Raw genomic sequence first — 16,230 nt, forward strand, 5'->3', positions numbered from 1 at the left:
TAGCACCCTCCAGCAGCCTCTCCATCCTTCCCTCCTCCACTTCTACACTCACCCTCCCACTCCACGATACACACCCTCTCTCGCTCGCCCCTTTCCTCCCCCTGCTGTCTGTCCCCCGACGTTGTAATCCAATCCCTGCAGGGCCAGAGCCAGGGGTCTGACATGGTCCTGACCCAATTAGAGGCCTGCTGCCAGCTAATTAACCCCGGCCCAGCCCTGGTGCCTGGCGCCTGATACTCCCAAACCAACTATGGCGCTAATTTCATTAATACGCCGCTACAATCTTCTATGCTGTCCTCTGTTTCCTTCCCCTCTGCTGCTGTTGTCTGCCAAAGCCAAGTGGGGAGCTGCCCTGAACACGGAGGGAAGTGAGCCAGATGTGATGAAGAACAGCAATTTTGCAGAAAAGGAGTTAGTGAAGGAAGATGGATGAATGGTTATGTGAGAAAGAGAGACAGATGGGAGGCCACAGAACAGGTCGAATCAACGATTGAACCAAGCACCAGCCCCTCACTGTACAATGATACATTACACTGGGCAATCAATAAGTCAATGAGCAACACTTGTTCAGCAGCGCTGATGATGGAAATATTAGCCTGACACTACTTTGCTGCTTCTGCATATATTGACAAAAATCAGAGTGAAACTTAATTTTCTTACAGCGACAGCATCAGTACAGCTAAGAGCCAGATGCCAGTGGGAGGATTTGAAAGCTAGGAAGTGAGAAGCCTGACAGAAAACAGGAGAATTTAGTGAAGATTTACAACCCCCCCAAACAAAGTCTGTCTGCATCCAGAAAGCAGCATCTCTGCTCTGGAGCCTGAAAGAGAGTCATTAAAAAAAAAAAAAGAAGAACATAAATTCCCTTAAAAGAAAAAAATATGCTTGCACAACTAAGTGTGGCTGAGTCTGAGCGATGGAGGAGCATATATGGAACATGTTCACACATACACCACCGCCTCCCCTCAAACATGCAAGAGGAACGCTTCTTTTGGTTCTCTAGGAGTCGTTAAAGCAGCGGAAGAGACAGACAGTCTGATGAAGACTCCCAAGTTTCGCTGGGGAACCTCACCGCACCACACCACAGCGGCCCACTCTGAACTCTGTCATTAAGACAGATTACTGCTAGTTACCCTTGGCTGGCATTGACTCAGAACTTACCACAGATCAAAGCACAAAGATTACTTGGCTTCCATGTTTAAAGATCCCAGCATAGAAAAATAATGTGGCTAATGTCTCCCCCTTCAGTCTACACTGGATTTTTTTTTTTAAAATTTGCTCTTTCTTGTGGACACATTTATAGCCATAAATTGGACTAGGAAATCACAATCCCTTTACACACTTGGCTGTATGTTTTGTTTTTCATTGCTAGCAAAAAAAAAAGAAAAAAGCTGAATTCCACAGACGGACACCGGTGCCAGCTTAATGCAGATTAAAAGGGGCAGAGTCAGACGGTGATGTGGTGAGGCTGGCAGTCTGTGTTGTTTTGTGCCTGTCTATCAGAGGGCCGGGGAAGCTTCCTGCCATTTTGGTGGAGAGCAGAGTTTCTTTGAAGGGACAGGAAGGCAGAACTGCATTTCCCACAGCCTAATGTGAACGGCAGGGCCAGAACTTTACTGATGGATATGGAAGTACGCGCACACAGACTCCTGTGTGCTCTCTAATGCAGCTAAAAAAAAACCCCAACAACAACCAAAAAACAGCTCCACAACCTGCCAACCATCTCCTTCAGAGATTCCTTCACGGCAGCAACAGTCGTTTAACAGTACACAATAAAGCTAGAAAAAGAGTTAAAGAGTCGGTGCTATAGTGAGAAGCCCGTTATTTTGTGGAGTGGCTGCTTCTAATTAATGCGAGGGAGACAGAGGCCACACAGACAGCAAGGAAAGCTATTTCTGTGGAACTTAAAGTTTCTTTTAAACTTCAAATCTGTCTCCATTTGAATTTTTTTTTTTTTTTAAATTGAGTGGTTGCGAGGAGTAGAATTTTCACAAAGCAAACTAAACTAATTTGGCCCAGAATTTCTCTGTAACTAGAGTCCAATCTTCTTTTTCTGCCATGTCTCCGTGGAGAAGACAGTGTGGCTGCTTGGGCTTCATTTTTGAGCCGATAATACATGTTGCTTTCTTTCAGAGACATACAGAAGCATCGTGTCATCATCGGTGTTAACATTTTTTACATGTAATTAATTCTCTCTCTTTTTTCTTTCAAGGAAATAATACAATTACAATGACATCAAAACAAATAAACAAACAAACAAAAAATAATGTACGGTCCAAAATGTTACAGCCCATTGTTTTTTCCTCCTCTATGGCCTGATTCCTAATAAGTCCTCTGATTAGATTCCTCCATCGATATCAGTGGGCAGCTGTACTCACGCCATGGCGCTCAAAACAAACAGTTATTCAGCTCTGCCATTTGTTCTAAAGGTGTGGGGCTGGGAGTGCGGAGGAGACGGAGGGTGGGAAACTTCAGCTGAGCTACTGTACATATCTGAGCCTTGATGTGGCAACAATGTGTTCAGCGGAGGACGGGTGCCTGAGTGTTGGGTCATTTCCTTCCTACTGAGGCTGAGAAAGAAGTGGGAGACCAGACGGACTGAGAGCCCGTGGCCAGATACTGATTTCAGCCCAGCGCACCGTCCTGTCTGTTAGTGAAGGAGAGACAGAGGTAAAAGCTTGTCCCCCTGAGCGTGGGACAGTGTGTGCGGAGGGCTGAGAGACACCTCGGTCCCCGTGTGAGCACCGCACACGTCACTTAATGGGCTCGACTGTACATAAACAACACACATATACACACACTCACTCGCACACAGGCAGACCATCTATTAGTGTTACCTAACTGAGCACTTGAACAATGACCAGTAGCTAAACTTCCTCGCTTTGTCTGCCTCCGTATAACTTCACAAGAGCTTTCAGGCTGTTCTCACACAGACAAACAAATACTTGTTGTGTTTCTCACTTTTACACAGAAACGCTCTCACAAGCACATGTATACACAGGAGCTTAAAAAAAGGACTAAGCTTTATTATTATTTATCTGACAGGATCTAAAGGACCTATTATGATTTTTAGAGAAGCTGTTGTTTTACAGTGCACCTCAGAAAGTACTAAAGGTTGTTAAATGAGCGCACTGCAGGCTTATCAAACAAGGTATCCAGTGTCTGCTGCGCTGGGACAATTTGACAAAACAGTCATCATAATCCATAACAGAGTTTATCAGAGACCCCTTCATTAGGTCACTGAGAACGGATGTGCTTTCTGTAAGAAGGTAGCGGCCTCTCTCACCTTAGACATCCATCAGTCATCTGAAGCCTGGTGGTGAATCACCTTTTAGTGTGCTGCAGCTAACCCTTTGCTCAACAAGCCAATCTTTTCTGATAAAGGTCTGCTAAGCCATAAATTCACTTGGACAAACCCCCCCCAAAACAAAACACAATCTTTCCATTGAATCTCATAATTCAATGGAAATTGCTGGTATGTGTTGTGAACCTCTGCAGAAGCCCTTTATCTCAGCAGTTCCCTGGGAAGTCACTGTGTGACCTACAGGTAGAGATAGTGGAGGGTGATGTTGCTTGCCCTGCCCTCCTGACCCAGGACTAAGATCTATGGATTCTCCCACGGGCCTCTATTACTCACTATTCTATAAAAGAGGATATCCACTATTTACTGTTATTGGTCACCTCTGTGTGGAGCTAAACTTACCTCATTTACTGCCCTAAACAAGCTCTGTATCTCTCTCCACATAAGCAAACTTTCTTCAGATTAGCTGCCCCTTGAACAGTCATTGCTGTTACATGCTACATCTAATACATCTATTTGTTAGACTGCAAATTGTGGGACATTTACTTATGGGATTTGATAGCCTAGTGTGAAAAGCTGTGCATGAGACCAGGGGGACTCATTTGAATGTTCAGTAGTAACACACACACACACACACACACACACACACACACACACACACACACACACACACACACACACACACACACACAGAGACAGGACTTACCAGGTATCCGTATAAAGGACCATCCATGGCGGGGATAGAGGGCCATCACACCCCCAGGGCATTGTGGGTGAAAGGCATTAGCCCTCACACGCCATTCTGATGCCAGTTCAGGAGAGCCGTACAGGAAACACTGTTTAAAGATCGGGCCTCCTCCGCTGCGTGTCACCTGCCACTCGTATTCAGCACTGCGGTCGTTACAATAGCGCTCCATGGGTACTGCTGTCACCTTGGAAACAAAAGACAGCATTGCATGATGGATAGAAACAACATTTTACGATGGCAAAGCACAAATACTGTACGCTGACATAGGCTCGGTTTTTAAGACTTCTTTTTTTTTTTCTTTAACAAACTGATAACTTTGCTCCAGAGAGATTCAAGCTGTAGATGGAGAGATGTCGATGCATGCAGTCCTGGTTTCACTGAATCAGCAACTTCTGCATCTGCGTATGTTTGTGTGTGTAGGGGGAGGAGGAGGTGAGGGGGCAAGAGGAAGCTGAACAACTACTGAATAACCTGAGCAAGAAGCCCTTTTTTGGAGACTCCGTTTGTTTTAAGTGCAGCTGGGAGTCACAGTGTTGACCTCCTGTACCCCAACCACACACAGTCATACAAACATTTCACAGATAAGAGCTTCTCATTGTTAAAAAGCCACAAAAGCATTGTTCACAGCGCTTCCCTCTTCCACGACCACCCAAATGCTTAGCTGTTTTAAGCGCGCCAGCACACAACCCCGACTGTCATCACATACAGACAGGCAGGACTTCCAAGTGTGTCCTCCTCAGTCTGTTTGTTGCTCTTATACACATACCCTGGGTGTGGCGGCTAGCAGGAACTTAGGTGGCAGCGTGGGCTGGCAGGATTGGATTGTAAAGGTGCCCAATTTTCTGCAGTGGACCTTCACATCTGTGTGCCCCACCACGCCGGGCCTGGAGGCCGTGAACACCAAATCCTGAAAAGCATATACAGAAATCACCACAATGAATCAATGATTTTGTTTAAGCAGAAAAGAGAGGAACTGCAAACAGAAGTAAACAAAGTAGGATCATACAAAGCTCACTGAGTTCAGTGCTCATCGTTTTATAAGCTGTTTTCACATTATATTTAAGTTTATCTGGCTTTTATCCAAAGATATTACATAACATTTCAACTTAAGGCTGAAATTGCTATGTGAAATGTAAGATTACTGCAGCCTATATGGTTTAAACTCCACATGTCACAGCATGTGGGCATCAGGATAAACCACTGTGGTAAACACAAACATTCATTTGGAACAAAGTATAGTAGAGTATTACAGAATGGTAGGTTTTTAAAGGAATATGGTAATGTCTGCTTTTGTGTGACGTGTGTGAGATTATGGGTACACAGTGCCATCTAATGGCAGATAAAAAAATAAATAAATCAACTATCAGTGTCAGACCAACTCAGGCAGTGCTTAGCAACTACAATTTTTTCTTCATTTTCTTTGTTGAAGGCCATAATGCTTTGTGTGTGTTTCACAAAAGCAATGCACCAAGGAAGATGTTAGTTTTTCAAACCCAGCAAGAACAGATTATTTTCACATTGAGCACTGAAAGCTTCATCCTCTTTGAACATACAGGAGGATGTTACGATTGTTAGCAGATTGCAGTTAAGACAAAAAAAAAAAAAAAAAAATACAGTTTAAAAATGTGCTGACAATATGCAAAAATCATATCAGCACATCTTTATGGTTGTGAAACATAATTATGATGTCAGATACAAACAAAAGCAGAGTTTCATATGGTAGATATGGATGACATTAAGAGAAAGACAACATGCTGTTTGTATATTACGACTGTTTCAGCACTGAGATGGAACAGAGATGGAGTGAGAGTGAAACAGAGGGACAGACAGCCAATCCAAAGCTCCCCCACAGCTTTCTGGGTATAATAGTGCGCGTCTTGGTTCTCTCGGTTTTCTCAATTCCTTGATAGAAGCAAAAGGAAAGCTGAAAGCAATACTGGCCACGCTGTCAAGTACACAGCCAGAGAGAGATGAGCCAAGCAGAAAGAAGTGCCACTGTGTGCCAGCTCCATGCAGTTTTAAAAGAAAAATGAGGTGTTAAAAGAAGTTGGCAAGAACTGCGGGAGTGAGTCATTTCTACAAGTAGGAGTTTGGGGTCAGCGTGGTCATAAAGCACACATACAGTAAAAACTCTCCAGGTGTCTGCGAGTTTCTATTCCTTGCTCATATTTGAAGTTGCATCTAATATTCTTATTCTCATATGTTGAGAAGCTCCAGGGGGGAACCTAAGATGCTAGACAGCTGCCTAACCCAGCATGATGAGGCCGGGAAAGGAAGAGGAGGATGGAATTACCCCCGGCAGCATTTACTCCTGAGTATTTTCCACCCAACAAGTTAAGCTAGAATTGGTGGAAGGGTGGAAATGTGATACAGAAAGTATCTGCCAATGGCTAGAAGTTTGCTGAGTGAAATCTTGATGATTTTTTTAGGCTTTTCAGTTAAGCAGATAAGTGAAGGAGCAGGAATTTTAAGCAGTGACAGTGTAGAGCTTTTATTATTATATATTTTTTACTATTCTTTGTATTTGAACTGGCATTGCACCACTTCTGTACTAACAATAAGATTTCCATATTGCCAAATAATACAAAGAAAAAAAAAGTCAAAGCAATAATGTGCTGTCTCAGCAGTACCCATGAAACTATTTGCGTGTAGAGAAAAGGCTTTGCTGTATGCATTACATTTATCATCTTTACCGACGAACATTACACATCACTAATCATATTTTGTCATAAAACACCAGCAACACACTGGTCATGTATACTAATCCACACAGACAGACCTCACAACCTGCTAAAAGTCTGTACTAAAAGCAGATCAATATGTTTTAATTATTAATACAAGACTTTGTATATATATTTTTGAAATGGTGTTTAATGATTTGAGGAGATTTCCTGTACACATCTGATGCAAGAGTGAAGCTAGATGGTGTGCTGCGAGGTCATAGAAACATATACCAGGAGGGAAATCGACATTAATGGGTCACAGGGCTACAAAGGGATTAGGTTCCACATTGCGTCCCTGTGGACGGAGAGGAAGCTTGGGGCAGAGAGCATGATGTGTAGCCAAACACCGGCTGATGCTCTGGAGAGAATTTCAGCACTGTCAGCAGGACATGAATCCTTTACTGGCGTTTCTCATTTCTGCCACACATTAATGTGTACTGCAGATTAGGGCTGCTCAATTAATCGAATTTTAATCACGATTACGATCTGGGCTTTCAACGATCATTAAAAATGACTGAGCCGATTATTAGCCCCTCCCTCGTGCTTTACTCTCGCGCTGCTCCGTGTGGCAAATCGAGCGCACCTCTCTGCATTTCGAACACCCGTCACAACAATTAAGAGGACCCAAGGGAAGCTCGGAAAGCTAAGCAGAAGTTATTTGGAGAGGAGAGTGACTGCCGTTGGTTGAAAAGAGAGGTAAAAAAAACCTTCAGTGGTGTGTAAACATTATGGGATCGCAGAGTCAGACATCAAGTAGACATAGTGTGTAAACGTTGCCACGGTGTAGTAGCTGCACCACAGAGCAACACTGCAAAGTTCACTAAACATAGATGTTTACATTTTTCATTTATTTTTTATATTGCAAACATTTGCACTGTTATCAGTATTTGCACACTATTTTATATTATTTTTTTAAAGTCATTATTCAATACATTGTTATTGTTAACCCTTTAAATCCCTGTAGAACCGGAACCGTGTAAGCTAGCGCAATAATTTGTTTTGCATAAGAAACCGGAGGAGTTGTACTTACATCTTATGTAAATGGCCTGTATTTATATAGCGCTTTACTAGTCCCTAAGGACATATCCAGTCATCCACCCATTCACACACTGGTGATGGCAAGCCAGTGACAAGCTTAAGTCATCAGCTTGTCCTCGGTCACTTAATGCATACATATTATTAAAATATGGGCTATAACAGTTGTATTGATGTATAGCAACTTGAAATGCTCCCAAAAATGGCACTACAGCATGTAAAAAAAATAATATAAGCTCTGGTGGACTTGGTTCTATAGTAGGTCTTAAAGGGTTAAATAAATATCGTCAAATAATCGAGATCTCAATTTCAGTGAAAATAATCGTGATTATCATTTTTGCCAGAATCGAGCAGCCCTACTGCAGATGGCTACTCAGGAATTTCTTGCGTATAGCTTGCCATCAGCATGCATGCACCTTGATGTTTCTTACCTGCAAAACAGGACTGTTGTGCATGTTGGGGAAGGAAATGGGTCGGTTCAGCCACAGAATCAGGTCCTTGCGAGACAGACACTTAATCCCTGGCTGTAACTTTCCTCTGCAAGCCTCCCCGTCTCCGGCTTCCTCCTGGCCCTGTTCTTCAAGGTCGAACAGGCGCTGATGATGGAGCCGGTATGCAGCTTTCAGAGACAGAAAAAGGGCTAACCACCTGTAAAGGCAGGAAATGAAGACTCAAGTTACAAATGGGAAAAAAACTGTAGAAATGGGTTTAAGTGATACATAAGCTCAGCCTCAATTAAGGTGGATTTACAACTTTTCAATGTTTAAAATTGGACTACAGTAATTTTGCTTACCCCTTTGGCTTTAAGGCAACCCACTGTTTAAGCCAACTTACTTCCCAAATCTTCACAAACAAAAGGATTTAACAGCAGGAGGATGGGGCTGTGCTTAAGATGACCATATAAGGTCACATAAGGTCATATATATCCACTCTCACTGACATCTTACTTAGCTAAGAGTAAAAATATCCGTCTGAAACAGAGCATTTAGAGCAGTCTAAAGCCTATTTGATGCCTACCTTACTAAGGTGCCTTGGAGGATAAGATTGGACAATTCAGCTGGTGACACGTCAATGAAACGCAAGAAGGAGAAACAGCTTCCTTTGTCATCACCTGAAAATGGCAAATAAAAAAAAAATTAAAATATTTGAAACATGACACTAAAGAAATCAAAAAAGGAGAAAATGTTAAGCATGGATTAATGGAAGTCAGGGATTAACCACTTTTGATTAATGGAGGCAAACACAGGTATTTAAAATGCCCCCTGTGCCCGTTTTTCTGACAATATTTCTGATTAAAAATAGCTGAACTGTGTTTCAGGTCTTCACCACACTGACTGAACATGTAGCCAACACCAAACTGGTGTGACAACAGGTTATCATCAGTCACTGCCATCATAAGTATCATTTTATTATCAGTGCATCCCTAATGGAAACATCAAATTAAGAAGACAGAAACTGAGGTTTGGATGTCAGGTCACGTCACAGGAGAAAACCAACTCCTGGTTTGAGCAAGAACTGTCTGTATTCTAGCTGAGAGCTTGACGTGTGCTCACCTTTCCTGTGAAAGAGAGACTGCTGTATGTGATTCGGGGAGAAGGGAGACAGCAGCACTTGAAGTAATCTGAGGACGACATGGAGAGAAAGACCAGGTTACACCAAAGTTTAAAAAAAAAAAGGAGGGATAGCAGACCTGAACCTAAATTTGACATGATCATCTGATCTCAGTCCAACCCACACAAATTCTTATTTTCCTATCTATAATTGGGATAATAACCACTTGTGAGCCCCAAAGTCAGCTTATGTCCACAAGGCTGAATATTTGTTGAAGAAAAAAAACAGACAGTTTTCAAAGTGTTTACACAGTAATTTCAAATGTAAACGTAACCCTAAAACACTGTTAACAGAAACTCTGACAGACCGTCTATTATTGGATTAAGTGAATATTAGTGAAGATTACGTGATCCTGTGAATGTCTCTGTGTGTAAGAACTCACTTTTTCCTGGTCTGATTGTCCGTGTGAATGAGGCCATGACGGTAGAGGAACTTGCACATGACGTAGGGCTTGAGGGACATGTGGAAAGGTGAGCGGGTCTCCTGACGCTCAAACAAGTCAGGGTGGTTGCAGAGCTACGCACAAACATACGCACAGTTGGAGTTCAGGAATCAGCATGTTTGTTTTGTGCAGGCAAGTCATTGTTCGGATCAGACTAACATTCTCAACAAACGGTAAATGGACTGGTTCTTATAAAGCACTTCTACTCTACTTGAGCAATTAAACTGCTTTATACAACATATCTTTTTCACCAATTTCACACAAACACAGGTTTAAGAGCTTCCTACCCAATAGTCACACATTCACACTCTGCAGAACGCATCAGCAGTTCAGTATTTTGCACAAGGACACTTTGGCATGCAGGTTGGAGCAGCCAGCCACCTTCTGATTAGCAGATGACCTGCTCTACCTCCTGAGCCACAGCCAACCAAAATATGAGAATTAATATAATTTATTTTTTAAACCCACTATACCTTAATAATAACTAAATAGGTTATGTTTACATCAGTGCTTGTCTGTTTTAGTGCCAAAAAGTAACAGGCCAATTTTCAGCAGCTGGAGCAGCATTACGGTGCTGATTTCACAATTACTTTAACAATCCTGTCACAAGCACATACGCCAGGGAACTGCTTAGGGTCCAAGGCTTTTAAAGGGCCCCTAAAGAACAATTTGTGATGGCATCTATGTGAAAATGGCCCCCTTTCTCTATGAATTATGCAATTTAGGTCATACTAAATAAAAGATTTGGTCCATTTTGTATATTTTGGTCATATCAGACAGAAAAGAAGATTACCTAGGGTCTGCTCATTGCACAATGACTTTGTGATTGGCAATTCGTTCGTATTGTTATGTGCTGTGCGATGTAACCAATTTATTGTTCAAACATCCAAACATATGCGTAGCCATAGTCTTATTTATTGTTCTTGAATATCTAGTTATTTGCTGAGCGTATAGGTCTCTTCAAGTGCCCTTCTAGTTTTCATACATTTTTAGCATTGAATACCATAAAGACAATAAAATATGGATCAGAGCTCATACCTTTCTAAACTGCATGACCAGATTCATGAGGGAGGAGGTGGTGCTGTGAGCCTGCTGGGCCGTGCCCATCGAGGACTGCAGCAGATCCTCGATAGAGATCTTGTTTCTCAGAGCCTGGTAGAGCAACCTTTGCCGGGAGGTCAGCTGACAGTAGGTCAGGATCTCAATCTGAAGAAGGTAAGGAGAGTTCAAACATTAAAAAAAAAGAAATATAAGTCACATAACATACATGCAGAATAATGCCTTATTAAAACTGTGCTGCAGAATCATTGTTCTCAACGAAGGATGCTTCATCATGTGTAGTTCAAATTAACTTTACATTGTCCATGCCCCTTTGGTCAGCCGAACAAAATGGTTTTGATTTTTCTGAGTCAGCATTTCTATCCCATTAGAACACACACAGTGTTTTCCTGTGAGCTTAGCCCAAACTGTTATGTGAGTATGGACTTCATGCCATTTGCCCAACAGTCTTTAAACAAACATTCAAATCTCTGGTTTTATCTTGTGCCACGCTTTGATGAAAGCCGTGAAACCCAACGGTAACAATCCATAAAACCATACCGTGAACCACCAGTGAACTTTCCTGGTTAGTATTGGCTTTCAGTGTTCTGACAAAACAAAGAGGAACCAGCGGAGAGCGGAGAAGTGAGGGAAGTGGGCTGGCAGGACTACATGTGGGTGCAAAGGAAAGTGAAAAAGACAGATGTGGGGGAGTGGTGAACTCTGCCATTCCTCGAGACTCCCACAGAGCATGAGCGACTGCGTGTGTGTGTGTGTGACCTCGGGTCCAACATCTGTCAGGAGGATCTGCCAGCACAAGCATCACTCATACCTTCATTACAATACTTTCTCTGTCAATGAGGTGTACAGAGAGACAGATGGAGGAAGGCTCCATGTTTAACCAGGAGAGGTGACAAGCATAATACCACAACACCTGCATTTATTCTAGCTTTAAGCTCTTTTATTGCATCATATTAGATTTCATTTATTGAGATCCTCACTTCTTTTTTGGACATATTTTCTATTCTATTCTATTTTTTTTTTTTTTTTTAAACAGAGCATTGTGTTCTGCATCCTGATCGGCTGTAGACCATTTTCAATCAATCATCTCCGTGCCGTGTCTCCTGTCCGGTACAGAATGCGTTCAGCTTGTCAAATTTACATAAATCTTCGATCGCTAGCAATGTGACTCTGAGTGGTGTACTGTATGTTTGTAACTTTTCTCCCCAACAAACAACAATGTCGACGAAACATTTTGGACTGTCAAAGGCACCTGCAGGTTCCTTTGGTTTGATTCTATACTTCTGGACTTATTTTTCTACGAAGGTTTGAGCTTTGAGAGTGTTTAAACAAGACAGATTGTGGGAAATTGTTCACGCCTGTCTGAGAAAAGTGTATAAAGTGTGTAGTGAGGGGTTTTATAGCCTTAATAATAATTGTAAAAAATAATGTTGGCTACTTCACGGATTTCACCTATCGTGGGTTAGTTTTAGAACGTAACTACTGCGATAAAGGAGGGACCACTGTAAATCAAATATTTCTTATACTATCTTAGCAGAGTATAGGGATTAAAATATGGAGAGGGAATGTGGCATAACACGAAGGATACCACTTGGGGGGGAAGAAACCCATCTTTTTTTGCCCTTAGGAAAACTGAAAAATGAGATTGTCGTGTCACCCTTAATTGTTAATACACTCTTGGTTCTTCTACCTTGTCTGAGAGTTCATTTTCCACATCCTTCTTGATTCTGCGCAGCATAAAAGGCTTCAGGATCATATGCAATCTGGATAGTTGGTCTGAAAAACAACAACAAAAAAAATTATGTTTACTTACAAATCATATCACACGCAAATAGAGCCAGGATAGAAGAACAGTGTTGGTACACCTATTTTCAAATAAGCTAAAAAGCATACATATAAAATAGGGGGAAAAAATAGTAGCCTTTGCTGTACTCACTCTCATCGATGGCAGACTTGTTTTCAGCATGGCTCTCTATGTCCTTGGAGAACCACTCGTTAAATTCTTCATGGGAATCGAACAACGTAGGCATGATGAAATGCAGCAGGGCCCACAGCTGAGAGGAAAACATGCAGTCTCTTACAGTTCTGCCCGGATAAGCCAACACACACACACACACACACACACACACACACACACACACACACACACACACACACACACACACACACGTCGCTCACCTCAGCCATTGTGTTCTGAATGGGCGTCCCGGTTAGCAGAAGTCTGTTCCGACACTGGAACTGCAGGAGGATTTTCCACCGAACGCTGAAAAAGCACAGAAACCAGGACCGTCACCTGCTGTGACAGCTACAGATGTTTATCATCTGCATTTAACACTTCATTTAATGTAATCACTGGATGTACTACATTTTTTGGGATTATCGCTTGTGTGTGGCTGTACGTTTGGCCAGTCTATTGATTTTGGCTGGTCTCCAGTAGGAGCCGAGAAATGACACACACTAGTGAAACCGTAGAGACCGGTTACTGTATTTTTCCAGACATTTTTGTTGATTTACCAAATGATTTAAAGAACAGTTTCCCTTGTTCTGCATATTTTAGCTGATTTATTACAAACTTTTTTCACTTGCATTTCTCAAGACACTTATCCAAAGCATGCAGGGCTTTATTTGTTCTGACAAAAAAACAAGAAAACTTACAAATGGCCACAGCATTCTGTGCAAGTTAGAACTGCTGGGACTAGAAAAGAGTCATTTATTTTACAACACTTGTGTTTTGGCCAGAATGACATTATAATTGGTTAGTAAAGTTGTTAAAAGGCCGGTCTGCATTTAAAACATCTTAATAATGTTTGTATGCTCAGGCTAGTTATTGAGTTGCCAAAGAAGGGTAAGATAAAATCTTTAAATACAAAGTCTGATAAATCAGATATCACGCATCAACACATGAATCTGTGACCCTGTGATCACAAATATCAATGCCACCATGATAATTCTTTACCTTGTGCTGCTTTTCAGTGCCTGGGCTTCATCTAGAACCATGTACTGCCACTTGACCCTCTGAAAGTACTTGACATCTTGGACCACCAGCTGGTAGCTCGTGATGACCACGTGGAATGGTGCATTTTGCGTGTAAAGGGTTTTCTGTGTGACAAAACACAGCGTTAAGAGTTAAAAGGATAAAAAGTGCTGAGTTTACTGGCTGCAAAATGTACGGTGATGTATCCTTCAATGTTTACCTGGCTCCAAAATTTCCGAATCACTTTCCGATCGTGAGGATTTCCCCAGTACGGTAACACCTATGGGACATATCAGTAACAGTGTTCTGTCAGAAAACCTTCATAGATCAAAATAATCCCCATGTGAACATGTTTAAAGCAAAAAAACAAAACCCTACAGTTAAGACTGAGCAATGCTGGAAAAACAGAGCCACAGTGATGTTCTCAGAGAAAATGTCTAGGCATAACATCGCACATGAATCACTGCCCCACTTGTTGAGATATAGAATGCGATGTGAAAAGATTTACACATCATTACGTCGCTCAACGCAAGCCGCTTTCCCATTGTTTTCAGTCAGTCTTGCTTTGAATGTTCAGGAAGCTTATCTTCAAATTGTGTAATGGGGTCTTTTCACACCTCATTAGCAAAACAAACTGCAATTGATTTATTTCCAAACTGGCTGAGAAAATGGGCAAAGCTGAATGTCGTACACAACAAAGAGTCATGTTTATCACTGACTGTGTGTGTGTGTGTGTTCAAGCATAGCTGACATATTGATGCATTTGATAATATTTTGGCTACGCACAGTCTTTCAAGAGCCAGTTATGGCATGCAAAATGATTTTTTTGAGATGTATCACTCAACAAAAATAAAAACAGCTATGTAGTTATGTGTCAATGCGAACAGTGCTACAATACTGCCCCCTAATGGACAGCTCCAGATAACATTTCATCTGGTAACCTGCGCTTGCTCTCAGAATGTCAAAACTAACAAACTACTGCATTAAGAAGCGGAGAGAGAAATGCATTGGCGGAAGAACAACAGAAATGACGAATCAGCAGTTCCTTTGGACGTGCTTCTGCAGATGTTTCAGTGTGTGTGTGCTCGCTTAGCCACGATGGGTTCTCACCTTGAATTTTGGCACAAAGCGGGTGAACTCCTGATGCCAGTTGTTGAGTGTAGACGCTGGAGAGATGATCAGGAATGGACCCCAGATGTTATCTCTCTGTTGCAGGAACAGAAAAGCAAATATAATGTCAACCACCGCAACAGGTGGTCTGCTGTGCTTGTGTGAGCAGCACCCAGAAAACAGGAAGTCCTGGAGGGCCTGTGAAGCCCACAGCATGCACCATCCTGCCAACGACAGTTGACTGAAAAGCTCGCATTTCCACCTTTTTTTTTTTTTTTTTTGGCCTTTGGGGTTGTGAGACTAAAAAATGTAAAGAGCTGGCAAATCAGCTCTTCAGAGGAGTGAAGTCATATGACTAATTCATTGAAATGTTCCAGCACCTGCAAAAAGCCAGAAACTGGGGACCCTTTAAAGGATGCAGGTGCAAATAGGCTGCCTTTTAGATGTTTTATCACAAGTCGAAAACAATGGTGGAGTCAACTGAATATTCCGCAAAGTGTTTTGGAAGAGTGTGGTGAATGAAACCTTTTGGCCCCCCGTCCTCTCTCTCACCTCTGCTAAGTGTGCCAACAAAGCGATACTCTGAACTGTCTTTCCCAGTCCCATTTCATCTGCCAAGATTCCATTGATTCCCTGTGGAAATGAAGAGCAAAAGAGAAAAGGGAAGAAGAATTAAATCACTCAGTGGGGAGGAAAAAAAAATATTAGAAAACATCCTAAAACTGTACACATGTTGACAAAAAACAATGCTAACGAACCCTGAATCATGTTAGTGATGTTACACTAGAGATTCATAAATTTTCTTAACCAAAACACTAATAAAGATTTCTTTTATACTGTTGGCCATTAAAAACTGCCCAATTCATAGTAATGAAAACAAACTAAAGGAATACCGAGAGTTTCAGAAAAGCGCAGCATAAGTCAGAAAAAACAATAAAAAAAATAAAATAAGACACGTGTACCTGTTCATAAAGGTTAGCCAGCCAGTTCATGCCTTTGAGTTGGTAGCCCTTGAGTTTTCCGTTGAAGATGGTGGGTTGAGGAATGTCTTCATCTGCGCGGATGGATGGGTTTGAAAGGCTGTAGCTTTCTCCAAACCCAGAGCCGGCTCCTTTGGACAAGCTGCCAGCTGCATGCAGGGACGCACTGCGACTGTCTTTAGCCTCTTCATCGAACATTCGCGTCTAAAGGAGGAGATTTGGACATTACTGCCAGTTGCGCTGTGTG

At 42.0% G+C, this 16,230-nt stretch overlaps 1 protein-coding gene across 2 annotated transcripts in view; it reads right to left on the minus strand.

The window, feature by feature from the left end:
• Window positions 1–16,230, minus strand: part of ino80 (INO80 complex ATPase subunit) — a 38,265-nt gene that overhangs the window by 15,773 nt on the left and 6,262 nt on the right. For both annotated transcript variants that reach the window (XM_080882334.1, XM_080882333.1), the window contains exons 13-27: window positions 15,966–16,187; window positions 15,556–15,636; window positions 15,004–15,099; window positions 14,114–14,173; window positions 13,876–14,018; window positions 13,098–13,182; window positions 12,856–12,973; window positions 12,610–12,695; window positions 10,899–11,066; window positions 9,801–9,934; window positions 9,361–9,428; window positions 8,825–8,918; window positions 8,239–8,455; window positions 4,816–4,956; window positions 4,008–4,233 (exon numbers count right to left, since the gene is read on the minus strand). In XM_080882334.1, coding sequence (XP_080738460.1) covers window positions 4,008–4,233; window positions 4,816–4,956; window positions 8,239–8,455; window positions 8,825–8,918; window positions 9,361–9,428; window positions 9,801–9,934; window positions 10,899–11,066; window positions 12,610–12,695; window positions 12,856–12,973; window positions 13,098–13,182; window positions 13,876–14,018; window positions 14,114–14,173; window positions 15,004–15,099; window positions 15,556–15,636; window positions 15,966–16,187 — 1,939 coding nt within the window. The remainder of the gene's footprint in view (window positions 1–4,007; window positions 4,234–4,815; window positions 4,957–8,238; window positions 8,456–8,824; window positions 8,919–9,360; window positions 9,429–9,800; window positions 9,935–10,898; window positions 11,067–12,609; window positions 12,696–12,855; window positions 12,974–13,097; window positions 13,183–13,875; window positions 14,019–14,113; window positions 14,174–15,003; window positions 15,100–15,555; window positions 15,637–15,965; window positions 16,188–16,230) is intronic.

This window comes from Rhamphochromis sp. 'chilingali' (genome assembly GCF_963969265.1).
Source record: "Rhamphochromis sp. 'chilingali' genome assembly, chromosome: 5".
Lineage (NCBI taxonomy): Eukaryota > Metazoa > Chordata > Actinopteri > Cichliformes > Cichlidae > Rhamphochromis > Rhamphochromis sp. 'chilingali'.